Source organism: Bos javanicus, chromosome 16, assembly GCF_032452875.1.
Source record: "Bos javanicus breed banteng chromosome 16, ARS-OSU_banteng_1.0, whole genome shotgun sequence".
NCBI lineage: Eukaryota > Metazoa > Chordata > Mammalia > Artiodactyla > Bovidae > Bos > Bos javanicus.
In genome coordinates, this window is record NC_083883.1 from 27,387,796 (window position 1) to 27,412,155 (window position 24,360).

General features: G+C 46.7%; 1 protein-coding gene across 6 annotated transcripts in view; it reads right to left on the bottom strand.

Annotated features, from left to right (window-relative positions):
• The window catches only part of SUSD4 (sushi domain containing 4), a 133,748-nt gene that overhangs the window by 15,364 nt on the left and 94,024 nt on the right, over positions 1 to 24,360 (bottom strand). For all 6 annotated transcript variants that reach the window (XM_061382301.1, XM_061382303.1, XM_061382298.1 and 3 more), the window contains 2 exons: positions 22,147 to 22,320; positions 17,733 to 17,921 (listed from right to left, as the gene is read on the bottom strand). In XM_061382301.1, the coding sequence (XP_061238285.1) occupies positions 17,733 to 17,921; positions 22,147 to 22,320 (363 nt within the window). The remainder of the gene's footprint in view (positions 1 to 17,732; positions 17,922 to 22,146; positions 22,321 to 24,360) is intronic.

The window sequence follows — 24,360 nt, forward strand, 5'->3', positions numbered from 1 at the left end:
AGGTCCCTACACCCACTGTCTGAACTTGGGAAAGGTTAACTAAGCCTATTGCCTGAAGGGAAATGAAGCTGGAAGGAAAGGCTGATACATGTCTAAGTGCAAAAAAAAAAAAAAAAAAAGATTCCTCAAGCACCTCTGTCTGTTTTGCGTTATCAGCACTGGAGCACCTGCCTGGGCATAGATATAGGAAGTGATTTTACCCGGACAGGCTGTATTTCAGACCCTCTGAAGGAAAAGCCTCTTCACGTTCTTGTTCAAGTATCCTGCTTATAGTCTTTCACTCCTTTCTTTAATTTTTTAAAAATATTTATTTATTTGGCTGCGTTGGGTCTTAGTTGCAGCACATGGGGTCTTTTGTTGCAATGCACAGATTCTCTAGTTGGAGTGCTTCGGCTCAGCAGCTGTGACGTGTGGGTTTAGTTGCACTGCAGCCTGCAAGATCCAAGTTCCCGAACCAGGGATTGAACCCATGTCCCCTGCACTGCAAGGTGGATTCTTAACCACTGGACCACCAGGGAAGTCCCTTGCTCATTTCTTAATTCACTTACTTACATATTTCTTGGACCACCACTGAAACTAGATAATGCATTGATTCTGTCCTCCTGGGGCCTAGGAGAGACAGAGGATAAGTAAGTAAACAAATGAATATTGATGTGGCTGGAGGAGGCCTGGCCTCTGTCTGTTGGAAAAGACATCAACCCCACATTAAGTCTCACACACAGGAGGCGGCATGGGCAACCTGCCCCCAACCTGCGCCTAGAAGGCGCCTAGGACCAAAGGAAGCCGGATGTTCTTTTACACACAAGATGCCCAAATGTAAGCTGGTCCTGGCAGGGCATTAGAGAACCAAGGGTACAAAAACTTAAAAAAAGGCCAGGCCACCTTGCTCCCTTTAGGGATGGAGAAGGGACAGAGGACAGTGGCTGTGTGCACCCCACAATGAAGAAACTGAGGATCCCCCAGAAATCAGAGCAGCTGAAGGCAAGGACCCTGATCTGGGACAGGTGGTCAAGGATGTGCGGGGAGGAACGTCCCGGGCAGAGGGTGTGACACACGAGGGGGCAAGCTGGAGGCTTGAAGGGAGGAAGGGACGGTGGCCATGACAGGACAGGGGAGGGGCTGCACAGCGAGGGTGAAGAGGCAGCCAGGGCGTGTGGGGGCGGCCCCCTGGGCTCCGTGGCAGGAAGCAGAGATTTTATCCTGAGTGTCAGGGACACTGGCAAGAGCCGGCATAGACCTGTCTTCACCAGGAAGCGCCAGCTCCTCTGTGGAAGCCAGGGAGCAGGGATGGAGGTGAGGAGGCTGTCAGGTAGCTGCTGCCACGACCGGGTGACAGAGGACGGTGGCCTCCTGGACCCAGATGTGGCAGGGACACAGTGAGAAGGAGAGTGATGGAATCTATTTTAGAACCCTCTGTTTCTACAACAGGACCTACTGAGAGATGGAGTTTGGGGCCAAGGGAAAAACCCAGGATGACCCCAGATTTCTGCCATCAGCACCCGGTAAGATGGTGATACTGTCCACCACGTCAGGTTTTTGTTTCTTTCTTTTGTGTGAAGTGAGAGGTAGTGAGAGTCTGGCTTTGCACTGGTTACATCTGAGCTGCCAGTGAGACAGTCATCTGGGTGTCGATCAGGCAGCAGGAGAAAGTGCCCATGGTCACTAAAGAACTCAAGCATCGGGGAGTTCCCTGGTAGCTGGGTGGTTAGGCCTCAGGGCTTTCACCGTCACGGCCTGGGTTCAATCTCTGGTCAGGAAACTGGGATCTCACAAGATACCCGGCAAGGCCAAAAAAACACAAAAACCCAAATTCAGGAGTGATGAGCTTAGAGATAAGACTCAAATCCACAAGACTGGGTGAACTCACCCAGGAAGAGAAGATGGAGAGAAAAGAGGAGGGGTCCCCATCGAAAGACTGAGAAATCAGTTGAGGGAAAAAGAGACTGACTAGCTAAGCAGACTGGGATGGACCACCAAAACTAAGATGCATGCATGCATGCTCATTTGCTTCAGTCATGTCCAACTCTTTGAGGTCCCAAGGACTGTAGCCCCACCAGGCTCCTCTGTCCATGGGATTCTCCAGGCCAGAATACCGGAGCCGGTTGCTATTTCCTCATCCAGGGGATCTTCCTGACCCAGAGACAGAACCTGTGTCTCCTGCAATGCAGGCAGATCCTTTACCACTGAATCACCTGAAACTAAGATAGGAAAACTTCTGAGCAGGAGGAGTAGTTTCCAGCAAGCTGAGAAAGATGGAGACAGGATAGGGACCCTGGATTTGGCCACATGGAAGTCCCTGCTGGCCTTGAGGTAAGTGATTTCAGTAGAGTGATGAGCGGCCAGAGGAAGAGGGGCAGTGTGAGCTGAGGAGGGTTGCGGTGGGAATGACAGAGCTATAGAGAGTCCAATGGGAGACTGGCTGCACAGGAGCAGCCAATAGGATGGCTTGAGGGCGGGGCGGGGACCCCGCCCACCCCCATAGGCGCTGTGGACCTTGGTTATATGTCTTCTATGGGAGTAGACCAACGCGGAGGACCAGGCTGGCGATGCAGGGTTGGAGGGGGAACGCAAGGGCATCATGAAGGTGAAAGGACCTCTGGTCCTGTGTCCATCAATGGACAGACTGGCCTTTGACAGGAGCGGGAGGAAACCAGAGCTGCACGCAGGGACAAGTGGATCAAAGCCAGGGTGGTGGAGATGTGGGGAACTTTCGGTCTGAAGGCTCTCACTCTCTGAAGGCAGTGTGAAGTGAGGCATTGCCTGGGGAGGGGAGACTTAAAGCTGAGAATTATACATCCCTTATCACAGTCCTTCACCCATTTATATATTTCATTATGTGCAGAAGAGGAAAATGAAGTTTAAAAATAGTCTGTGTGTCTCATGAACATTCACAGAAATTATTTTGGTGGGGGGGTGGGAGACAGAAGAATGTAGAACATGACAAGTGCTAATTATTTGTTTTAATCCTTCTGAGCCATGAGCCCAGGTATTTGGATTGCCTGTTTCCATTCTTAGTCTTCCAAAGGTCTGTGCGCCACCCAACCCCCGCTGGTCCTCACATAGGGAGGAGCCGGCCCGTCACTGTGTGTCCCCAGATCAACCCCACAGGGCTGGTGCTGGTGGCTGCCAGCTGCTCCCACAATCCCATTCCCCTCTTCTTCCTGGGCACAGAGCTGTCTGCCCAGCATCCTTTCTTTCTCTGTGTTCTCGTCAATGGAATATGAGCAGAAGTGATAAATCCTCCTCCAGGTCTGATCCACGGAACTCTCCCAAGCTTCTGGCTCTAGAATGAGACAACCCCCCAAAGGGTCCTTAGAAACTGCACCTCAAAAACAGCAGAGGCTCCACTGGCTCCTGAATGACTGCATGCAAAGGAGGTACTGGCTCACCCTCACACACTGATTTCACATGTGAAAATATGCTTCTTTTTTGTTCAAGCCAATATTCTCTTTTGGAAACCTTGTTCTAGGAATGAGTCTACCATACATACAGTATGGAACTCACTTTCCTGCAGTTCACTGCTAAAAAGACGGGTACCCACCCTCCCTGCCATGTTAGCACTACATCTGAAGAGCATCTTGGTGATTTCAGTCAGTGGTCCTTCAACCCTGCACATCAGCTCTAACTGGTCTGGGGTGGGTCCTCAGTGTGGCCAGGTCTTCAAAGTTGCCCAGATGCTTCCCCTGGGTGGTCAGAGTTGAAAGCTGGGGAGATGAATTTTCCTCTGTTCTCGCCTTCTGGGATGGAAGGCTTACAACATGCAGTAGAGCCAGAGAATTAAATTGCCATGGCATCGGGTTGGAGTCTTTACTTCCATGAGACCCTTGTTTTCCAACTGCCGTCCATGGACCATCAGCTTTGGGATCAGCCAGGAGCTTATTAGAAAATGCATAATTTAAAGCCAAACCCCAGGCCTCCTGAATCAGAAACTTCATTTTAGAAAGATTCCCACGTGATTCACACACACAGTCCAGTCTGAGAAGCGCTGCCCAGACCTCGAGGAAGCTTTGTAGCTGAGCTCAGCGGTGATGAGGAGAGAGAAGTCGCTCTTAATATAGACTCTGGCCCTCAGCTGGCCTGGCAGAGCATGGGGAGGTGGTGCGCCGGCTGGCGATTCTGTGTCTCAAGTCCAAAGGCATCACCATCTTAAGACCAGCACCATGATGTTGCAGCAGCTCTAGAGGAAGAGAGCAGGCATTGCTCTATCCACGGATGGAACCAGGCAAACCTCTGCCTTCAGGACTGCTGCTGGCTTCCAATAATCAGAACTGCCACTGTACCGGCTGGTTCCAAGTCTGGCAGTATGATTCCAGGAAGCTGGCTGGCACCCTCCATGCCAAAATCATAGCTGTTTCCAAGGCTACGTCCAAAACCTTGCTTTCAGCTCAGGGAAAATCAATAAACATTATACCGCATGTAACATTTTCCACTTTGGTTTTGTTGTAACAACACAAAAGGCCAATAAATGTGTCCACTCAAGGAAGCAAATGAGGAGGCTGGACCTTTGCTTATTTCCAGATCGGATAGAACATGGTGTTGACTTGCTCAGAGACATGCAGACAGATGAAATTTAAGATCAGTATTATTCAGCAGCCCCAAAGGAGGGGTTCTGGCCTGCTTTTCATCTCAGAGTCACCACATTACGGTGTCCCTGAAGAAAGACACAATGCGTCTGATGAGGACCAGGAAACTTCAATGCCAAAAACAAAAAATACGGTTTCACATAAGAACCCCGAAGTGTGCCTGGTTTTGGAGACATACTGAAAACATGCAGGAGCACACAGGTGAGGGAGCAGGTATAAAACCATGATTTGCTCTGACAGTTTTGGGCAGCGGAGGGAGGCTGGCGTCAGCATCTAAAGCCAACACGTGTTTTTGGGTACCGATGAGGTACTACTCTTCGTTCTTTGTAGTGACTTGAAGACCAGAGGCTACGCTGAGTTTAGCCTCACTCACCATGACACGAAAATAAATCACAAGACATCTGTGGTGTCAAAGTGTTTGGTTGTCTGGGAATGTCTTTGCAAATAGGATTCCTACTCTTGGAACATCTGATGGCTATCAGGGCATCTTAATTTTTTAAAAAAACCATCCAGATTTCTCCCACCAGAGGCAGGTTTGACTTTTTTAAGAAAAATTTAATTCTATTTATTATTTTTTTTGGCAGCTCTATATGGCATGTGGGATCTTATTTCCCTAATCAGGGATGGAGCCCATGCCCCCTGCATTGGAAGTTCAGAGTCTTAATCACTGGACCAAGGAAGTCCTTAACTTGAAAGGGAGAGAAATCCGGGGCCCAGGATGAAAAAGGTGTGTGGGGCTTTCACACAGATGGCCCAGTAGTAAAGAATCTGCCTGCCAATGCAGGAGACACAAGAGACTCGGGTTTGATCCCTGGGTTGGGAAGATCCCCTGGAGTAGGAAATGGTAACCCACTCCAGTGGGTTCATTCATGCCTGGAGAATCCCATGGACAGAGGAGCCTGGCGCACTACAGTCCATGGGGTCGCAAAGAGTTGGACACGACTGAGCACGCACAGGGACACACAAGTTAACCCAGAAAGCCCATAGGGAAGCCAGCATTTAGGGTGGATCCCTCCCACCTCTCCTTGCAATTAGCAAACCCCTCCCGCTGAGAGATCATGCTGAATATACAATGTTGCCAGTGTATTTTTAAGTTCCTTTCCCATAAATGGGACAAAGGAACCATGCTGATACTTTAATATATTGATTTTCTGCATTTCAAGCTTTTATCCCATAAATGTTTTATTAAATTTCTCATGCCTTCTTGCTCTTTTCTGTAATCAAATCCCAGCAGATGAAGGAAAACAGAATTGAGTAGCAAGTTCCTGATAATGGGAAGCCCTTCCTTATGCCTGGCTCCTAGCTGAGTGTGAGTGAATGTATGTGTGTACCCGTGTATACTTTTGTGTATGGTCCTATACCGTACATAGAAAATAAACAGCTATGTTTCCTCCTAGCACAAGTGCTTCTAAGGCTTACACAGTATTTCTTAGTGTTCTGTTAAAAAAAAAAAAAAAAGCTAGTCTGTGAAAAGTACCATGCTCTTCTGACATCTGAATGTATTTGAAAACTGCTGGCTTAGAAATTGTGGACAATGAAAACTGAAAAAAGGGGGGAAATTCAGCTAGAAGAACAGGAAAGGAGAGTGTGAAAAAGGCCAGGAAGGCATAACACATCAGTGGATGAACGAAAGACCCTAAGGCAGCCTTACATAGTGCAAAGCACATTTTCTTGGGTTCGAATCTTGGCTCAAACACTTAGGAGCTACGTGACCTTGGGCATTTCATTTAACCTCTTTCTGAAGTAGTTTTCGTTTCCATCATCTGTAAAACGGGAATAGTAACACCTACACTGTAGAGCTTTTATAAAAATTAGAACTAGTAGCTGTAAATCAGCAAGCACAGTGCCTGACACAAAAACAGATGCCTGATAAACAGACAGCTACTATTATTGGTAACAATCTTATGTATACATAGTAGTTACATTATGAGCCAATGAGAGAAAATACAGGCAGAAAAGACAACGACAGCTTTCAACAAGCTCCTCCGGTGAGAGCAGCATACACGTACTGTTCCACTTCATCCTAACAACCATTCTGCAGAGCAGATGCTGCTATGGGCTCATTCACACAGAGAAAGGACCTGGGATTCAAGAAAGGGAAGTTACTTGTCAAAGGTCAGACAAATAAACAGAGCATCTAGGATCTGACCTGCAAGAAGGCTTACCCTGAAGCTGTGCTCTCTCCTGGAGTCTTGCCATGGGGCAAGGGCATGTCGGTCACCCAAAGACCAGGTGTAAGAGCAATGGTTTCTTGATCTGCTAAGATGTGGGCTGTGAGAAGTGGGGTTAGAGTCTGGAAAAGCCTTGGAGCCTCTAGAGATAGAAGAAAGGTGATGGGGGGAATCCTGATGGACACAGAGCACTCCTGTTTCACACATGAGTGTGTGACAGATGCTATAGACAGGCCCTGACGAGAATGGGCTCAGGACAGGGCTTAGGGAGAGTCCAAGAATGCAGGCCAACTGGGGTTTGGGAAGCTTTACAGATGGCCCTTTAAACTTGATATAGCTATTATTTTCCCAGTAGTCATGTACAGATGTAAGAGTTGGACCAGAAAGAAGGCTGAGCACCAAAGAACTGATACTTCTGAACTGTGGTGTTGGAGAAGACTCTTGAGTCCCTTGGACTGCAAGGAGATCAAACCACTCAATCCTAAAGGAAATCAACCCTGAATATTCATTGGAAGGACCGATGCTGAAGCTGAAGCTCCAATACTTTGGCCACCTGATGCCAGAAGCCAATTCATTGGAAAAGACCCTGATGCTGGGAAAGATTGAAGGCAGGAGGAGAAGGGGACAGCAGGGGATGGATGACATCACCGACTCGATGGACAAGAGTTTGAGCCAGCTCGGGGAGATAGTGAAGGACAGGGAAACCATGGGGTTGCAAAGAGTCAGACACGACTTAGCGAATGAACAACAGCAATAAGAGGCAGAAAGAAGACACAAGGGGCATCTGTTTCTTCTCAAGTCAAGGCAAGGTGTGGGTTGAGTTGTGTTACCCCAAAAGTTTTGTTGAAGTCCTAATCCCAGGTACCTGTAAATATAACTTCATTTGGAAATTGGGTGTATAGCAGATGTAATCAAGTTAAGATGAGGTCATGTTACAGTAGGTGGGACCTTAATACAATATGATAGGCATCCTTATAATAGGAGAAGAGACACACCGAAGGAAGATATGTGAAGACAACCTCATAGGGGGAGCACCACGTGATGAGAGAGGTAGAGATTGGAATGGTGTTGCTATAAGCCAAGGGATGGCAAGGCCACCTCTAGAAGGAAGAATTCTACCTCGAGTCTCCAAAGGACCATGGTCCTATCAGCACTTGGGATTTTGGACTTCTAGCCCCCAGAACCATGAGGAAGACACTTAAGTCCCCAGCCTTTGCTATGTTGTGGGAGCTAGTGCAGCATGCATCTATCCTTGGCCTGGGAGGAAGTGGCCAAGCCCTTGGGCCAGGTCCACAGGGAAAGAACCAGGGACAACAGGAGGGTTTGCTGGCTAATGTCAGGATGTCTCACAGAAATAATTAGACACCAAGATTTTCTCAAAGGGAAGTGAAAACAAAAAAAGTTGTGTACCTGAAAGTGGTTATTTCCTGAGCTGTGTGTTAGTGACAGAGTGGAGTAAGAGTCATGCAGGGAGACCGCATCCCAGGCCTGGTACCTTAAAGGCTCCTTGGGGAGATACCAGTCATTCCTCTCTTTGGGCAGTGCTGGCAGGAACCAGGATAGGGAGCCTTTGCTTTGGGAACAGTAGAGAGTCACTTACAGTTAACTGTAAGGACCACAGGATCTTTGAACAGGTCAAGTAATATGGGAGGGTAAAGGTCTTCTTGGGCTTCCCAAGTGGTGCTAGTGGTAAAGAACATGCCTGCCAGTGCTAGAGACACAGGAAACATGGGTTCGACCCCTGGGCCAGGAAGATCCCCTGGAGGAAGGCATGGCAACCACTGCAATATTCTTGCCTGGAGAATCCCACGGACAGAGGAGCCTGGCGGGCTGCAGTCCGTAGGGTTGCACAGAGTCGGACACGACTGAAGTGACTCAACACACACACAAAGGGTCCTATTATATGTGAGTTTAGTCATGGTTGTCTATAGAGTTCTTGACTTCCCAGCGTCTGATAAATTTACTTTTCTTTTCAATTCAAAAACATTTCCCTCGCAATAAGATATTTATGGCAGGAAAATACAGATTGGTGTCGGCACAGTTGTTTGCCTGTGATCTCCTGAGCTAAGGACTAGTTTTAAAATCTGAAATCCAGTATAATTGGCTTCGTTCTAAAATTCCAGCTGTTTCCGCCTTCAGCTGTTTCCACCTCCTTAATGCTGGACCTATTATATCCCTTCCCATGAGTGGAGCAGACAGTGGTAGAAAATGCATTAGGTTCTCATCTATCGAAGAAGCTGGCCAGAATATGAGAAAATCCTAGACTTTTCTGCAGGACCCCCAGGGAGGAAGAGGAGAGATCTGATGATCAGATATCCACTAAGGGCTTTAACTTTAGGGAAAACTGGACACTATTTAGAGTTGGGCACCATCTTTTCCCCTGGTAGCTCGGTGGCGAAGAATCCACCTGCCAATGCATGAGATGTGGGTTTGATCCCTGGGTCTGGAAGATCCCTTGGAGAAGGAAATGGCACCCCCCTCCAGTCTTCTTGCTTGGGAAATCCCATGGACAGAGGAGCCTGGTGGTCTTCAGTCCATAGGGCTGCAAAGAGTCAGACACGACTTAGCAACAAAGCAATAACAACCATCTTTTTGTAAAAACAAACTCCCAAACAACCAAAAACCCTCCTGTACAAAACCACCAGTACAGAAGGAGAAAATGATTGCCAACACAGGTATTATGTTATAGGTTCTACGCACCCCCCCACACACACACAAAAAAAGAAGAATGACCTAAGACACTAAGAGATGTAAAGGTATGACTACTCTACCTGCCAGTCATCCCAAGTGTCTACTCACTTTAGGGAGAAGAGGGAAATTTGGTAGTCACTTGTGAAGAAAAGGGGGGTTGGGGCAGACACCGGGGAGGAATGACCCCCAAATCACCCTGCCAAATACTTCCCAGTGACTCTTCGGTCTGCAAAAGGCAGAGAGTGACTGAAGGGATTTATTACCTTCTGTGTTGCACCTGATTGCAAGAGGTTTTATTACTATGAAATACAAGTCATCTAAGTTTCCAGAGAGGAAAGAAGGAAATAAATCCTGTCTGGAGCAGGGACAGAGAAGATATTCTCGAGTTTAAGGACAAACACCAAGATTTTCCCATTTGTATCGGCCCATCTATTTTCTGAGTGTGATGAAGTCACCCTCCTGCCACAAGCGAGCAGCTCAAACCACTCGCTGTAGCTTTGTCGTTGCTTAGCTGTGCGGTCCTTTCACTGACCTGACATTTAAACATCACAAAATAAAGAACTCTGCTTGCATGCCTGTGAGCTTTCCAAAAATATGAGGAGACTATAAGGCAAAGCAGAAATACATTTTAGCGAGAACCATGAACTCAGTGACTGCAAGAGACTTGTCCCCACACCCTTGCCCCCTAGAATGCATCCTACTTGCAAAACAGGGGCGAAAGATCTCAGATATCCCAGCCATGCGAAGGTGGGGAATTCAGACCAGTTCAGAACCGTGAGCCCAGGAGAAGCCTGTGTGTAGGATTCTTGTTTTATATGAGTGGCTTCCCCTACAGAAAACTTGCAGCATTCTTACTGACACAGTCTGACAAAGGGCTTCAATAGAGCCACAGCATAAGGGCTTCTGATGATTCAACCCCACCCCTGTGCCTTGCACCCAGGACACATTTCCATAAAGATGGGAGTGATGGTGCCTGGCATCAGGTCCACTGCTTCCCCTGGGGCCTTCACCTGCCCCAGGACAGGCTTTCTGCCTGGGTGAGAGCTGAGGGGTGGGGGCCTTGGAGAAGATAGACCAGAGCCCCTCTGCTGGGACCCCAGCTCTGAATGTGACAGTGTGGTGGGGGAGGGGTAGCCGAGTCCCCCATTGATGATCTCGTCTTTCCTTGATTTGGTGGGAGACACCAATCCTGAACTCTTGCCCCCTTTGCTCCTCTTTGGTAGGAAGACGAGAATCACTTCTCTTCTTTGACATCAGTGTAAAATCTCTGCAATTGAATGAGGTGAAAAAAAAAAATCTCAGGAGCCCCAGAGAGCTGGAGGGTTGATGGTTACATGTTTCCAAGGAGATTAAAAGGAAGGGAAAGTGCCTGACGGAGTCTGCCAAGGGGCTACAGGCCTGGAGAGAGAGGATGATGGGGGCAGTCCAGGGCTATGTATCAGATCAGGAGTCTTACAATTCAAGAGAAAAAGAGCCTATAATGTAATAGCTGGGAAGCCTGAGAACTTGGTTCCACTTGAAAAACAGGAACAAGGTCTCTTGGTTTCCTTAGGACAGAACGATCAGTATTTCTGGATTCAATATAGAAGGGGAAAAAAAAAGGAAAGAATAATGAAGCTTCTTGATGCCACAGCACAATCTACTCTTGAGTACAAGGAGACGTGTGCCCGAGAAGAGGAAGATGCTAGAGTGGCAATTACTGCTTGTGTAAAGAAAAGAGACAGAGGAGAATTAAGCACAGTGAGGCCCGAGAAGCTCTGGTAGGACACGCAGGCGGCTATTTTCTGGTAATCACTCCGCTGTAATGTATGAACAGTACATGGAAAAGGTATTAGGGTAATTTACTATTGCTTGTGAACAATAAATTACCAAGGCTGCTTGCTATTTTGCATCTCCCTCTAATAAAAAACCCCGTGAGGGTCACAGGCAAGGTGGCTGTAATACAAACATTGCCAGATACAGGAGTTTTCACAGTCGGGAACCAGGAGAGGTGATGCACTCACATATGTGCCCAGATGGCAGAAGATGGTTCTGGGGTCACAAGGCGACTTCCACGTGGCTTTGGGCAGGGTTTCTCCCCAGCTAATGTCACATGACGGAGGTCGTTCAGCCCCTAAGTTGTGTCCAACTCTTTTGCGACCCCCATGGACTATAGCACGTCAGGCTTCCTTGTCCTTCACCGTCTCCCAGAGTTTGCTCAAACTCACGTCCATTGAATTGATAATGCCATCCAACCATCTTATCCTCTGTCCTCCCCTTCTCCTCCTGCCTTCAATCTTTTCCAGCATCAGGGTCTTTTCCAATGTGTCGGCTCTTCTCCTCAGGTGGCCAAAGTATTGAAGACAGGGGAGGACCTGCGATTTTCCTGTTTTCCAGGTCTGGGAAGCACAGCTCTGTGGTAGCGTGTCTGACTATGGTTTACGGGGTGACACAGTAATAGGTGATCTCACCACGGATAGTAATTTACTGCAGCCTTCTTCAGACCAGGCCAGGTCTCCTTTCTGTGCTTTGAATTTTCCTTTTGTAGAATGGGAACCACCTTGGCACAGGGCAGACTGTGATTATTCCTTGGAATGTTATCCACCAAGGATAAGACACAGGGCAGGTCTTATCTGAGGAGGCCTGGGCTCCTCTGCCGTCTTTCTTGTTTCTACACAGGATTCGTTTAAAGTCCCGAGGCGCTTCTGGGCAAAGGCAGGGCTCCTAGAAGGGGAGACGCTTACTGCTGCCTCTTGTCCCAGAAAGAGGGTTTGACTCTGGAGGAAAGGACCTTGCAAAGGCCAAGGGCCGCTCTGGAGCTGGGATCTCTCTCCATCCAACCTGGCTTTGAGTTTTGATCCCAAACTGGAGCCTTTCAAGTTATTTCATACTTGGCCAAACAAGGCTTTTCTGTTTCTTATTTCTCCTTCTTTTCTTATGTAAGGATGCCGACCTAAAAGAAACCCTGAGCACTAGAAGGTTCTTCGGAAATAATGTTGTTGCATTCCTTGTAACTAAATCTGAAACTGATTAAGCTTCCATCTCTGACTATTGAGCAGTGAAATGGATGGTAAGGGGCAGGCCTGGGGAACTGGTTTGGGCATTCTGAGTTTGGGAACTGGTTGGATTTAAAAGCAAAATGTTTTGGATATTAAGCTTCTAATAAGGTGAGGTTTGCTTTGAAAGGTCAGCACTGGGGAAGCCCCCACCTAAGTCATAGTGGATGAAATCAATCTCCTCCTATTCTCCACCTTCAAACCACTGGGTCAGCATACTCCACACACACATTAATGCATGTTGCCTTGGCTAATGAGCTCTACAGAGCTTCAAAATGCATGGTCCTTGCGGATGAGTGAAATATTTAGACCCTTTCTCTTTTCCCAAAGCCAACACACACACACACACACAAACATGATTCTGTTTGATCTCCAGGGAAAAGAACCCCAAAACTCATAAACCTCAGATATAAATTTTCATTTTACAATTGTAATGCCACCTATCAGAACTTCCCTTCCACCCTGTCCAAAGCAGAAGCATGCACCGGCCCCCTGGGAAAGTTAGCTGTAGGCATACTTGGTGCCATCTGTGATGACGCTCATCTCCAGGGAATGGGATTTGTCATCTTAGTCTCCCCATTAAACTGTAAGCTCTTCACAGTAAGGAATGATGTTCTTTTCTTTCTTTATAATTCCCCAGAGCCCAATTTGGTGTTTCTCTGTGCCCACCAGGTGTTCAATAAACACTGCTGACAATGTAAACCGAGTTCTTAGCACTTACAAATGAGAAATGGCCCACACTCACTGTCATAGTTTTTTTTTAAAGATTGCCTGGATTCAGTGTGTGTGTGTGTACATGTACGTATGTGTGAAAGAGAGAGATGAGAGCCTCAGAGATGAAGATGGCCTAAGAATGGAAAACATTAAGATACACAGAGATAAGGAAAAGCTCTCAGACCTACAGTGAGACAGACCAGAACACAGAAGCCCAAGGGGCTCCTTCCAGGCTCAAATTTATATATTCATGTATTTTAAAATGATGTAGCCACATTCTGGTCCAAAATATTATGATTTCAGGTGTTTTCCCCTCCCCACCCAGAACCTGGCTGTGGGAAAACAGACATAAGCTGGGAACTACAGCCCAGACCTTGAAACACATCACCCACAACTTTCTACTGGGCCTTGGAATCCTTGCCACCCTTGGTGAAGCTGTCAGAGCTTTTCCTTTCAAATTATCAAGTCCTTCATGAAGCCAGACCTCAATGATGGGATTGCTGACACTGAGTGTGACAGCTGCCACGTGACACTGGAACCAGCAAAGCCTGCTCCAGGCCACTAGAGCGGGGAGGCACCACGAGGTAGAAAGAGCCCAGCCCAGAACTGGAGGTGTGGAAGTCAGGCCCCTGGCACCCTTAGAGGTGTCAGTCTCTAGGTCTGCGAAAGGGGACACAATCCCTGACCAGCCCTGAGGCTGAAGTGAGGCTCTGCTGTAATGGGGTGACCAGTGGGCACTTGGGGGAGCAGTGGGGAGGGCTCTATGCCCCCTAGTGGGCAGCAGGGTCTCCTTTGGACTCATGACCCCCTGAAGCTAGGAGTTCTGCAGGGAGGCCAAACTGGACTAGAAGGACAAACCCCTTGCTATGTGATCACTCTTCTGAATTTTTTGATGCTTTAACAAAAATAGCTGTAAGAATTGTAAAGAAATCAGAACAAACTGAATAATGCATAATCAGATAATGTATCTTGGTGATGAAGAGCATGAGCTTTGGATGGCAAAGATCCACGTTTGAGTCCCCATTCCCCCACTTAGGAGCCGTGTGACCTTGGGTGAGTTACTGAATCTTTAGAAACCTGGCTTTGCTCATCAGTAAAATGGGATTAAAAATAGTATTTGTCAGGACTTTATTGGTTGCCCAGTGCCTAGGACTCTAAGTTCCCAATGCAGGGAGGGGGCCTGGGTTTCCGATCCCCAGTCAGGAAACTATATCCCTCACATGGCAACAAAAATCAAAGATCCTGTGTGCCACAACTAAGACCCTGGAGCAGCTGAATAAATAAATACTTTAAAAAAAAAGTACTTGTCTCACAAAGGCAATAGGAGGACTAAATGAGATACTGTGTCAAACATTCTGACACATAGTAAGCTCTCAAGATTCACAGCAATTCTTATTACTGCTTAATATTTCCTCCTATTATCTGGGATTCATGTTAATATGAACACAGTTACAAGTATGCCAGTAATTTTGAGAAAAGAATAAGGGAAGCAGAGGTCAGAGAGGAGGGAGGTTGGAAGACGCTATGCTGCTGGCTTTGAAGGTGGAGGGAAAAAAAGAGTATGCAAGTAACCAAAACTGAATCTGAACGACCAAAACAATGTCACAGTGTAAATGCATAAAGACCTGGGTACTTCATTCACAGCCAGGCCCAGAGTCTTCTTTATTGTGACTCTAAGAGCAGTAATAATGATGGACACTTAATTGACCACCTACCATGTATCCAGCCCTTCATTGTAAGTGTTACATTTGTTATCACACTGGACCCTCATAGTCCCACAAGTATAATCATCTCCCCCACTTTATAAACAAGGACATAGAGACTGATAGAAGCTAAGTGACTTGCCCTGAGTCAAACTGATTAAGTAGGAGACTCAGGATGTGAACTCAGCCAGTTGGATGGTAATTAACACTGTAATCAATGGCCCACAGCACCTGCGTGACCATCCTGGTGATCCCATCTTCAGGCTGGTAGCAGCTTAGGAAAAAAGCTCCGGGGGTGGAGGAAGCGGCAGTGACAGGTACACTGACACATGATGGATTGATGGATTAGTAGGGAGACAAGATAGGGAAGGGGATAAAAAAAAGTTCACAGAGAAAGGCTTCCCCAGCCCAGCTGTGCAGACCTGGTCACTTCAGGGGTCAGACAGCCTAATATTTCAAAGTCCCCAAGAGCATCATGATCTCACAGCACAGTGCAATCATTTTCATTCTGCCATGAAGAAAAAAGAAGGGGGTGATGTATTAATGAGGTGGGTAGATTCCCTTGGGATAGTGCGTCTATGTTGAATACCCTTTGACAATTTGCATAAACAAGGCACAGCCCTTGAATAAGATGACACACAATTCAAGTAAGAGTTATAGAAACTCTAATACCCAGGTGTATCTGGATACGCTTTTCATGCATCCTTACGTTTTATTTTAACACACTGCTTAACTTAACCCAGTTCCTATCAAGTCATGGGACAAAAAGTCCTTTAGTCCACTCTGCATCTCTCAGAATCATGCCTTTGGTGCCTTTAGCCAGGGTACCATTTAAAGGTCTCACAAACTAATTGCATCAGGTAATTGAAAGAAACATGTATTTATTGAAAATAAAGATATAAAGATTTCTTTATTATGGAGGAAAAAACGGTATTAGGTGGCTTTCTCATCACAGGCAGCTGTCACCTGGACTTTTAGTGTCCCCCTCCATCACAGCACAGGCTGGCAGAGGAAAAGGAAACAGGTTTTAAGCCATGAGACTCATTTCCAATCAGAAGTCAGTCACAGCCTCCCGTTTATAACCTTAACTCTTTGCCCCTTAAAGTGAGAGTTTGTTTTATGCCTATTCACATCATACTCCCTAAGCTCCAGAAAAACTGCTTTCAAAGTCCCCAGATGAAGCTGAGAATATGAGGGTTTGAAATACATTTAAACCAAACTTGAAAAGATTTGAAGACAGGCATCTCAAATGGATAAAATCGTATCATGATATCTTTAATAACCAGTCCTCTAGTTCTGGTTATCAGAGCAGGGAGAAACCTCCAGGAACCAGAAAAGCCTGCATTCTTCGGCAGCCTGTGCTCACCTTACCTGCCAGCGGTGGTTCCCTGTGGAAACAGAGGGGATGACCTTCTCCTTCTAGGCTAGGGTTGCCAGATTTCACAAATGAAAATATAGGACACCGAGTTATCGCTGAAGTTCCGATAAACAAAAATTACAAAGAGAAATTGTTGTCCATAAGTAAGGGCCACCCAATATTTAGGACATGTTCATATTAAACAATTATTTGTTGTTTATCTGAAATTCAGATTTAACTGGTTTTTGGTACTTTATCTGACATCTCTATAAGTGGGCTCTGATCCCCTAGGAGATTTAGGATGGGTGGGAAGTAGGGGTGAGTGGGGGCTCCACTTACCAGCCTAGGAGAACAGGACCACTGATGGCCCAGGCTGGCAACCTCATTTCTCCAAGCACCAGGCGCCCCTCCCTTTCATCTCTTCTCCCTTCCCCTTCAAGGAGGCTCCATGGCTCCAGCCAACCCACTCTAATTCATGGTCTTCCTTAGGAGATACCGCTGATCACTGCCCTCCACCCCCAACACACCTCCCATCTTAACCTCATCCTACACTGAGGTACGTGCGTGGAGATGGTGCCTGTAAGAACTTGCTGGTTTCTACGTTCTATTCTGTTTTGATTTGTTTCCCAAGAAAAGCTACAGATGGGTTTTGGAGGGGTTCCTGATTAGAGATTTCCTTTCATTTTTTTCCTCTTCCCATATTTCTCCATTTTTTCTTCCCCCTCCTGCCCACTGTATTCAGATGCCAAGAAGTAAATCAGTATGTGTTTCCTTCAGTCATAATTTCAAGACCTGAATTAAAGTGAAAGCTGAGCCAGCAGGCCCAACTTGCCTAGGAAGTTTTTAAAACTCTGCAATCACAGACACTGGCTTGATTCTGGCAATGGATGCTTTGACTCCCGCCCCCCGCCCCCCACCTCCATGGCCACTATGTCATACTACTGATTAGTGGTCTTTAAGTGAACCACACTCAAAAATAAACACATATATTTAACCAAAACGAGCAGGAAAGATCTCTTGGTTTCAGGCTTCCGAGTGTGTGCTTGCAGCAAAACATTTACAGCCAAGCCATAAAACGCATGGAAATAGGAAGAAACATTGACACAACAATAAAACGAGGGGTGAGATTAACGATGCCATAATACAATCTGTTTTCGTTTGGTGCAGAGAAATTAATTTTTGAAGACATCTCATTTAACTCTGCAATATTTTGCAGTTTAACCTTTGACGCTTGAAACTTTTCTCTTTCGTCCCCTTTAAGCCTAAGGATGGGGGAAGCCAGTTTTATGTCTGGCTGTTTAAGTACTGCTTCATGGCAGATGACCAGGCTTGCTGCCTCTGCTCGGGACGGAGGCAAGCAATGTGTACTCAGGGAACAAAAGTTATTGCTGATCGTAATTTCTCAGCTCTTCACCTCCTATGGAAACCTCCACTTTAATAAGCCAAAATTCAACTTCCACAAGGATAAGATGTGTTACCTTCCAGAGCAAGGCACCGGGGTGGGCTGGACGACCAGATAAGGTTGTGCAAGCATTCAAGATACTCTGACCCCTCGAGTTTGAATCCAGGGAAGCAGTGATAGGAGATGACAGTTCCCACTGGGAAGGAGGTCTGGAACTCGGAGATGTTCACGTAGCCATTAGAAGAGGCAAGTGGTCTCAGACAGCCTGTGATGTGGGAAAGACAAGGGTAAGTAACTTTATGAGGCTACCTTCATATACCTGAAAGACAAAGCACTATACATCTTTTGGATTCCCCCACTGTACACGTGGCACAGCCTCTGAGGACTGTGCACCTTGTATGCTCAGACCTCCTTATCTCTGTATTTACTATCTTTCTAAAGCAGGCATTTCCTTTTATAGTTGCAAGTGGCTCCAAGAGGGTCAGACAAGTAGGGAAGAAGTAAAGGGAGGTGTGGCTAAGGCTCAGGACCGCTTGGCTGGTGGTCCCAGCCCTGGCTGCTCATTACAATCATCTGAGGAAATTTTTAAAAACACCAATAGCTGGCTCTGTGCCCAAGGCTGATGCACAGCCTGGGCACGCCTATCTTTTTTTTAAAGCTCCCCAAGTAACCTTCAAGTGGCCATCGGGGCTGAGAACAACTAACGTGCCACAGAAACAAGAGACATTCCAACCGTTTCAGCGGGTGGTGGCTTGAGAATGTGTGTGTGTTGGTCTCTCAGTCATGTCTGACTCTTTGCAGCCCCATGGACTGAGCCCGCCAACCTCCTCTGTCCATGGAATTCTCCAGGCCAGAACACTGGAGTGGGTTGCCATTCCTTTTTCCAGAGGATCTTTCTGACCCAGGCATCAAGCCTGGGTCTCCTGCATTGCAGGCAGATTCTTTACCATCTGAGCCACCAATGTTGGGATGCAAACTGGATTCCAGGGCAACAACTGATTGAATTGACACCTGCCTGACACATTGCAAGGATAATTTTGAAAAATCCAGCTGTGTTTTAGGTGAACTAGGAAAGCAGCATGTAGGGCAGTGGTTCTCAAACTTGAGAGCTACCCATAGAGACGGCTGGTATGGGACAGACGCTGGGCCCCACCCCCTGAGCTGCTGGTTCGCTGGGTCCACGCGGAGCTCAAGCATCAGCACTGCTAAAGGTTTGCAGGTGCTGCCGCTGTGGCTGCTGCTGGGGGCACCGGGCTTTGTGCAGACCTGCTACAGCGAGTCTGTGCACAGAGTTCTGTGTGCCGTCTGATTGCGCATGAGACCTGGATGCCTCCTTCTGTAAATCAGTAGCTGCCTTTTTGTCCTGAAGGCTGTGCAGCCCAGTGGAACATTCCCCGTAGTACAGCATCCCTCTTGGTGTGGCATCCGCTGTGATCATGGAGTTTCTTATTGGCTTCAGCAGTTTCACTGGAGGGAATAATGAGAGCTGCAGAGCTGGTGCTCTTCCCAGAGAGAACTAATTGTGTGTGAAGTAAATAACGGATAATGGGAATATCTACTTTCCCTTTCAATCACCAAGTACAAATTATATCGCGCACACACAGCAGCGAGTGATGGAATTCCTCTCCTAAGCTGACTTTGTGGCATATTACAAGTGACAGAGAGGCTCTGTGTTGAGTGAACTGCTTGGGTCAGTGTCCCAGGATGTGACATCCATATCAGGGCAGGACCAGAGTGAATGAGGGGGTACAGAATGCAGGAGGTATTCACTCTGGGGCTGTGCCAGTGTCAACCTGCCCCACTGCAGCCTGGTGTCCCAGAGCCCTGAAGACCCCATAGACCCCAAAGATCCCTGCCCGGAACCAGCCACACTCAGGATGGACCAGATCATAAACACATGGTGTTAGGCCATTCTTTCTGGCAGTCCCAACAGCCTTAAATGATTTTTTTTTAATTTTTTAAAAATTAGTTTTTGGCTGACCACACAGCATGTGAGATCTTTGTTCCCCAACCAGGGATCGAAACTGTAGCCCCTGTATTGGAACTGCAGAGTCTTAACCACTGAAGTTCCGAATAATTTTTTTTCTTTTTTTTTTTTTGAGCTGAAAACTGACAGTGTTCATGGCAAAAGAGAAATGGGGGGAGGGAAGCTTGCAATCAGGAATAAACAGGATCAGTAACTGAGGGGGGGGGGAAGATAAGCAAATCAACACAAACAGGGAAGGTGTTATAACTCCTGAGCAGGGTTCAAATGAGTGAGCACATTTGGGTGCCCATTCCCCCTCCTGGGAAGGAGTGCAGTTCTAAGCTCCCCACGTGGGTAACTGTATCCCCTAAGTAAAAAACTGACTCTGACCCACAGGGAGAAGGAAGCATCTCCTAAAACAGGGGAATGGCCTTGGGACAGTCCCCCATCCAATCCCAAAAAGAGATGGAAGTAGGGGTTGTAACATGTGCAGCTAATCAGAGAAGGAAAGCTACGCCACTCTTGGTCTCTGACAGCCTGTCCTAAAAATACAGTAGAAAACTGGCTTCGACTCAATAGGTGAATGTGATTTCTATTTGCACTTTGAGATAATAGAGAGAAGGCTCCTCAGGCTTTAACCCCTGGATCTATAGGTGCAAATAAAAATTACAGGATGAAATGTCACTCGAAGGGCCAATTATATTCCCCCCAGGGACTCCAGAGGTGTCAGACTCTCTACAGCAACCCTGCTGTGTCTGTGAGGATGGGAGGGAGGTGCAGGGGCTGGAAGGGGGATCAGGGCCCAGAACAGGGGCACCTCCTCTGTGGGGACCAAGGGCTCTGAGGAGGGATGACGGTGGCCATAGGCTGTATTGCTCTCAGAAGAAGCACACCTCTCAAGATTAGCAGCCAGCTCATTTGTTGTTGAAAAAAAACCCATCAAAGCTGTGTTAAGGACTGAGTAAGTGGTGGTAGAGGCATAAGGGGTCCCAGACAGAGCAAGAAAAAGCCTGCACTTGAACTCCTAATGATGACACTCCAAGACGTCTATCACCATAGGGCATTTAAAAAAGAAAATCAGTGGGGCAAAAAGAACTCATAAAGAAGCATCCTGTATTTACGTGACATAAAAGGAAATGGAAAGCGTAGGAGAACTAAAAGAAAAGTGGAAGATGTGAAAGCAAGAAGGGGTTGGAGTCTGAAATAATTATCTTGGTTTGGATATCGCTGCAGGATCAGAACGAAGCAGTGGTTAATAAAGTTCATTTGGATAAACAGCCCCACCTAAAACATGCCTGCTGATTCTAAGGAGAGTGAGTCTCTGACAGTGCAAATAAATCACGCATCTCCTTTAACAAGGTAACACATAACAGCTCAACAACACAGGAAGTTTCTGGGGAACAAGTAGGAAGGTGAGGACCTGGACTGTCTTGGTCCTCCTAATCCTGGAGCCTTTGTTTCTTCAAGGGGCCGTGGCTCTTAAGCCCTCGCATGAGGAAATGATTTATTTCCAACTATGGGGCGTGCAAAGCAATATCAGAGTCTGCCAGTGTTGATTTCCAAGCAGAAAGTTGACATCCGCCTCAACTTTAACATGCCAGTGCTTTTGGTGCAAATAAGGCTGCTCGCCCTCTCCCTTGGATGATGAATTATGCATGGGCTTCTTGGTCCTTTGGTCCAAGTCACATGTCAAAAAATAAAAATCAGAATTAATGTGAACTGGAGGGCTTATTTTCACAAACAGGGCCCTCTGTGTCTGCCTAGGCAAATTTAAAAAATGCAAAAGGATAAATATTCACCGTCTGGTTTGGATGAAATTTGAATTTGATTATTTTTCTGCTCCTCATGCATTATAAAAAAGGATAACATTATTAAGAGAAAATGGCCTCTGTACGATTGGCTTTAAATATATTCGTACCACAACCGAAATCAGTATAAATGCTCTGTTATTTCCATTAAATATATAATAGTTCATCATTGTGTTCACAACCCAGTTACAAAGCTCCTAATTCTGCAACTACTTTTGGTTTCTTAGAATAAAGGAGACAGCCAGCATTCTAAAGAATAAAGTACTTTCCATTTAAACTTTTAAACTTTACAGCTGGGTATAGGGAGCTAGAGAGAATCACAGGGATCGATGTGAAGATTCCAAAAACAGAGCTTTGGTGATCAGAGTACAGAACGGCTGAACCACGGTGTGTGCATGACACTGTATTTCCCTTCGTCATTTGCCAGCTTCCCAGGTGGCTCAGTGGTCAAGAATCCACCAGCCAATGCAGGAGATGTGGGTTCAATCCTTGGGTTGGGAAGATCCCCTGGAGGAGGGCACGGCAACCCACTCCTGTATTCTTGCCTGGAGAATCCCATGGACAGAGGAACCTGGCAGGCTACAGTCCATGGGGTCGCAAAGGGTTGGACATGACTGAGCGACTAAACAACTGCCACCTTATTAGAGAAACGTGCACTCGATCTGCAGTCGAGTCTCAAAGCAGAGCTGAGAACCACAGCCTCCATCTGCCCCTACCTTGACAGATGGGCAGATTGTCCCACGTTCCGTCATCACGACATAATGAAACCACATTGTATAGGTCAGGGTACCGGACCTTGAATCCTTCATGACAAGTGATGATTAGCTTATCTCCGTGTCTGTATGTCTTGTTATGAATCTCAGCATCTTCAATTTGCGGGATGCGGCAATCTGCAATTGTGCAAAAAGGATACATTATTTTTGGAATTCAAAGCCATTGTGGTTCACAGCTTCACAAGAAAGCTCTTATTTTCAGACTTGGTCTCGACCTACACAGCAATCTGATAAACAGTTCCTTATTTATCACTAAGGCTCAGGTCCCAAAGAGAAGCAGTAGAAGCTGCAGAATCTTCTTCACAAAGAAACAGGAAGAGTTGTGGGTGCAGAGGTCCAAGCCCAAAAGGAAGCTGGTTTTCTGCCTTCAACACTTCCCACCCTACAGCTGAGCTTACAGATAATTCTGGAAATGAATGAAGAAAGACCAAAGCTGGGGGTTCACCTGAACTGTCCGGCGGGTTGCCCACTTGGTGGCGTCCGTGGATGGTACACAGCACCAAACAGCCTGGCTGGCTGGTCTCACCCAGCTCTGCTGCCTCTGCCTGGCGGGCCAGGGCCAGGGCCTGATAAGGAAATAGGCTTTGCAGAACAGCAGGGGGCTGAGCTGTGACTGTATTGGCTGTTAGCATTTCCCATCCGCTTTATCTGTTTTTAAAAAGATAATTTCGAATAACTAGAGCAGCACCTAGTACTGCCACTATCACAAAGGCTCAGAGGAAGCAGCTACTGTCTCCTAACCCTAACCCTAACCCTAATCATCACTTGTCATGAACGAGTCAAGATCTGGTACCTCGACCTATTGGAAAAGGAAATGGCAACCCACTCCAGTATTCTTGCCTGGAGAATCCCATGGACAGAGGAGCCTGGCGGGCTATAGTTAATAGGGTTGCAAAGAGTCGGACACGACTGACTGTGTCAGCACAGACACAGCACACCCCGACCTATACGCTGTTTCGTTATTTTGGGAAGACGGAACATGGGACAATCTGCCCAGCTGTCAAGGCAGGGGCAGATGGAGGCTGTGGTTCTCAGCTCGGCTTTGACTTCTGCTCTGGGAGGGGAAGACTCATGGCAAGAGTCAGGGGAAGAGCAGTGGGGCGGGGTGGGGATCAGCAGCCCACGCAACAGAATGGGCAACAAAAGATACAATAGAACTAGGGACTTCCCTGGTGGTCCAGTGGTTAAGAATCCGCCTTCCAGTGCAGGGGATGTGAGTTCGATACCTGGTCAGGGAACTAAGATCCCACATACCGTGGGGCAACTGAGCCTGTGTGCCGCAACTAGAGAGAAGCCAGTATGCCTCAATGAAAGACACTGCATAATGCAACTAAGATCTGATGCAGCAAAATAAGTAAAAAATAAATGAACAAATAAAACTAATCAATGGGTAATCATCTGCTTCTAACTCTGTCTACCTCCCATTTACCTGTGGGACACTCACTCTGCTGGCAAGTTGCAATCCTGCTCCTTCTGGCTCCTCACTCTAAACACCAGCCAACTAACTCCATCTGGATTTTGTTGTTGTTGTTGTTGTTGTAATTTGTCGTTTGCTTGTTTTTTAGTGGAGTGTAGTTGATTAATAAAGTTGTGTTAGTCTCAGGTGTACAGCAAAGGGAATCAGTTATACATATATATGCGTCCTTTTTCAGATTCTTTTCCCATTTAGGTTATTACAGAATATTAAGCAGTGCTATTCAGTGTCTCCTTGGTGGTCTTCTATTTTAAATATAGCAGTGTGTATATGTCAATACCATCTGGTGTAAGTCACTTAGGTCACCATGTGTCTCTCTCCAGCTCCTGTTTAAAGTCTCTCATTTTACATGCATATATGTTTAAAAGCATGAGCTATCTATCTCTAGTTTTAGAATCAGGTAGATGAGCTATATTCCCATTTTTGTGTGTCTTAATTTTCTGAAACAAGGCAAAATTTAAAAACAGCATTTTGAGGATCATACAGACTTCCTCCAGAAAGTTTTCAATGGATTTCTCAGCCATTCCCCAAAGCCTACTGAATCCAGAATAGTTTGGAATAGTATTCATAAGAAACCTGAGTTTCAGGTTCCTCTAAGCTTTGAACTGTCAGCTCTCAGGCAAAAAGTCCTGGGAACTCTGATGCAGGGACTGGCTGGACGAGGGCTCTGGGGGCTGGGACTT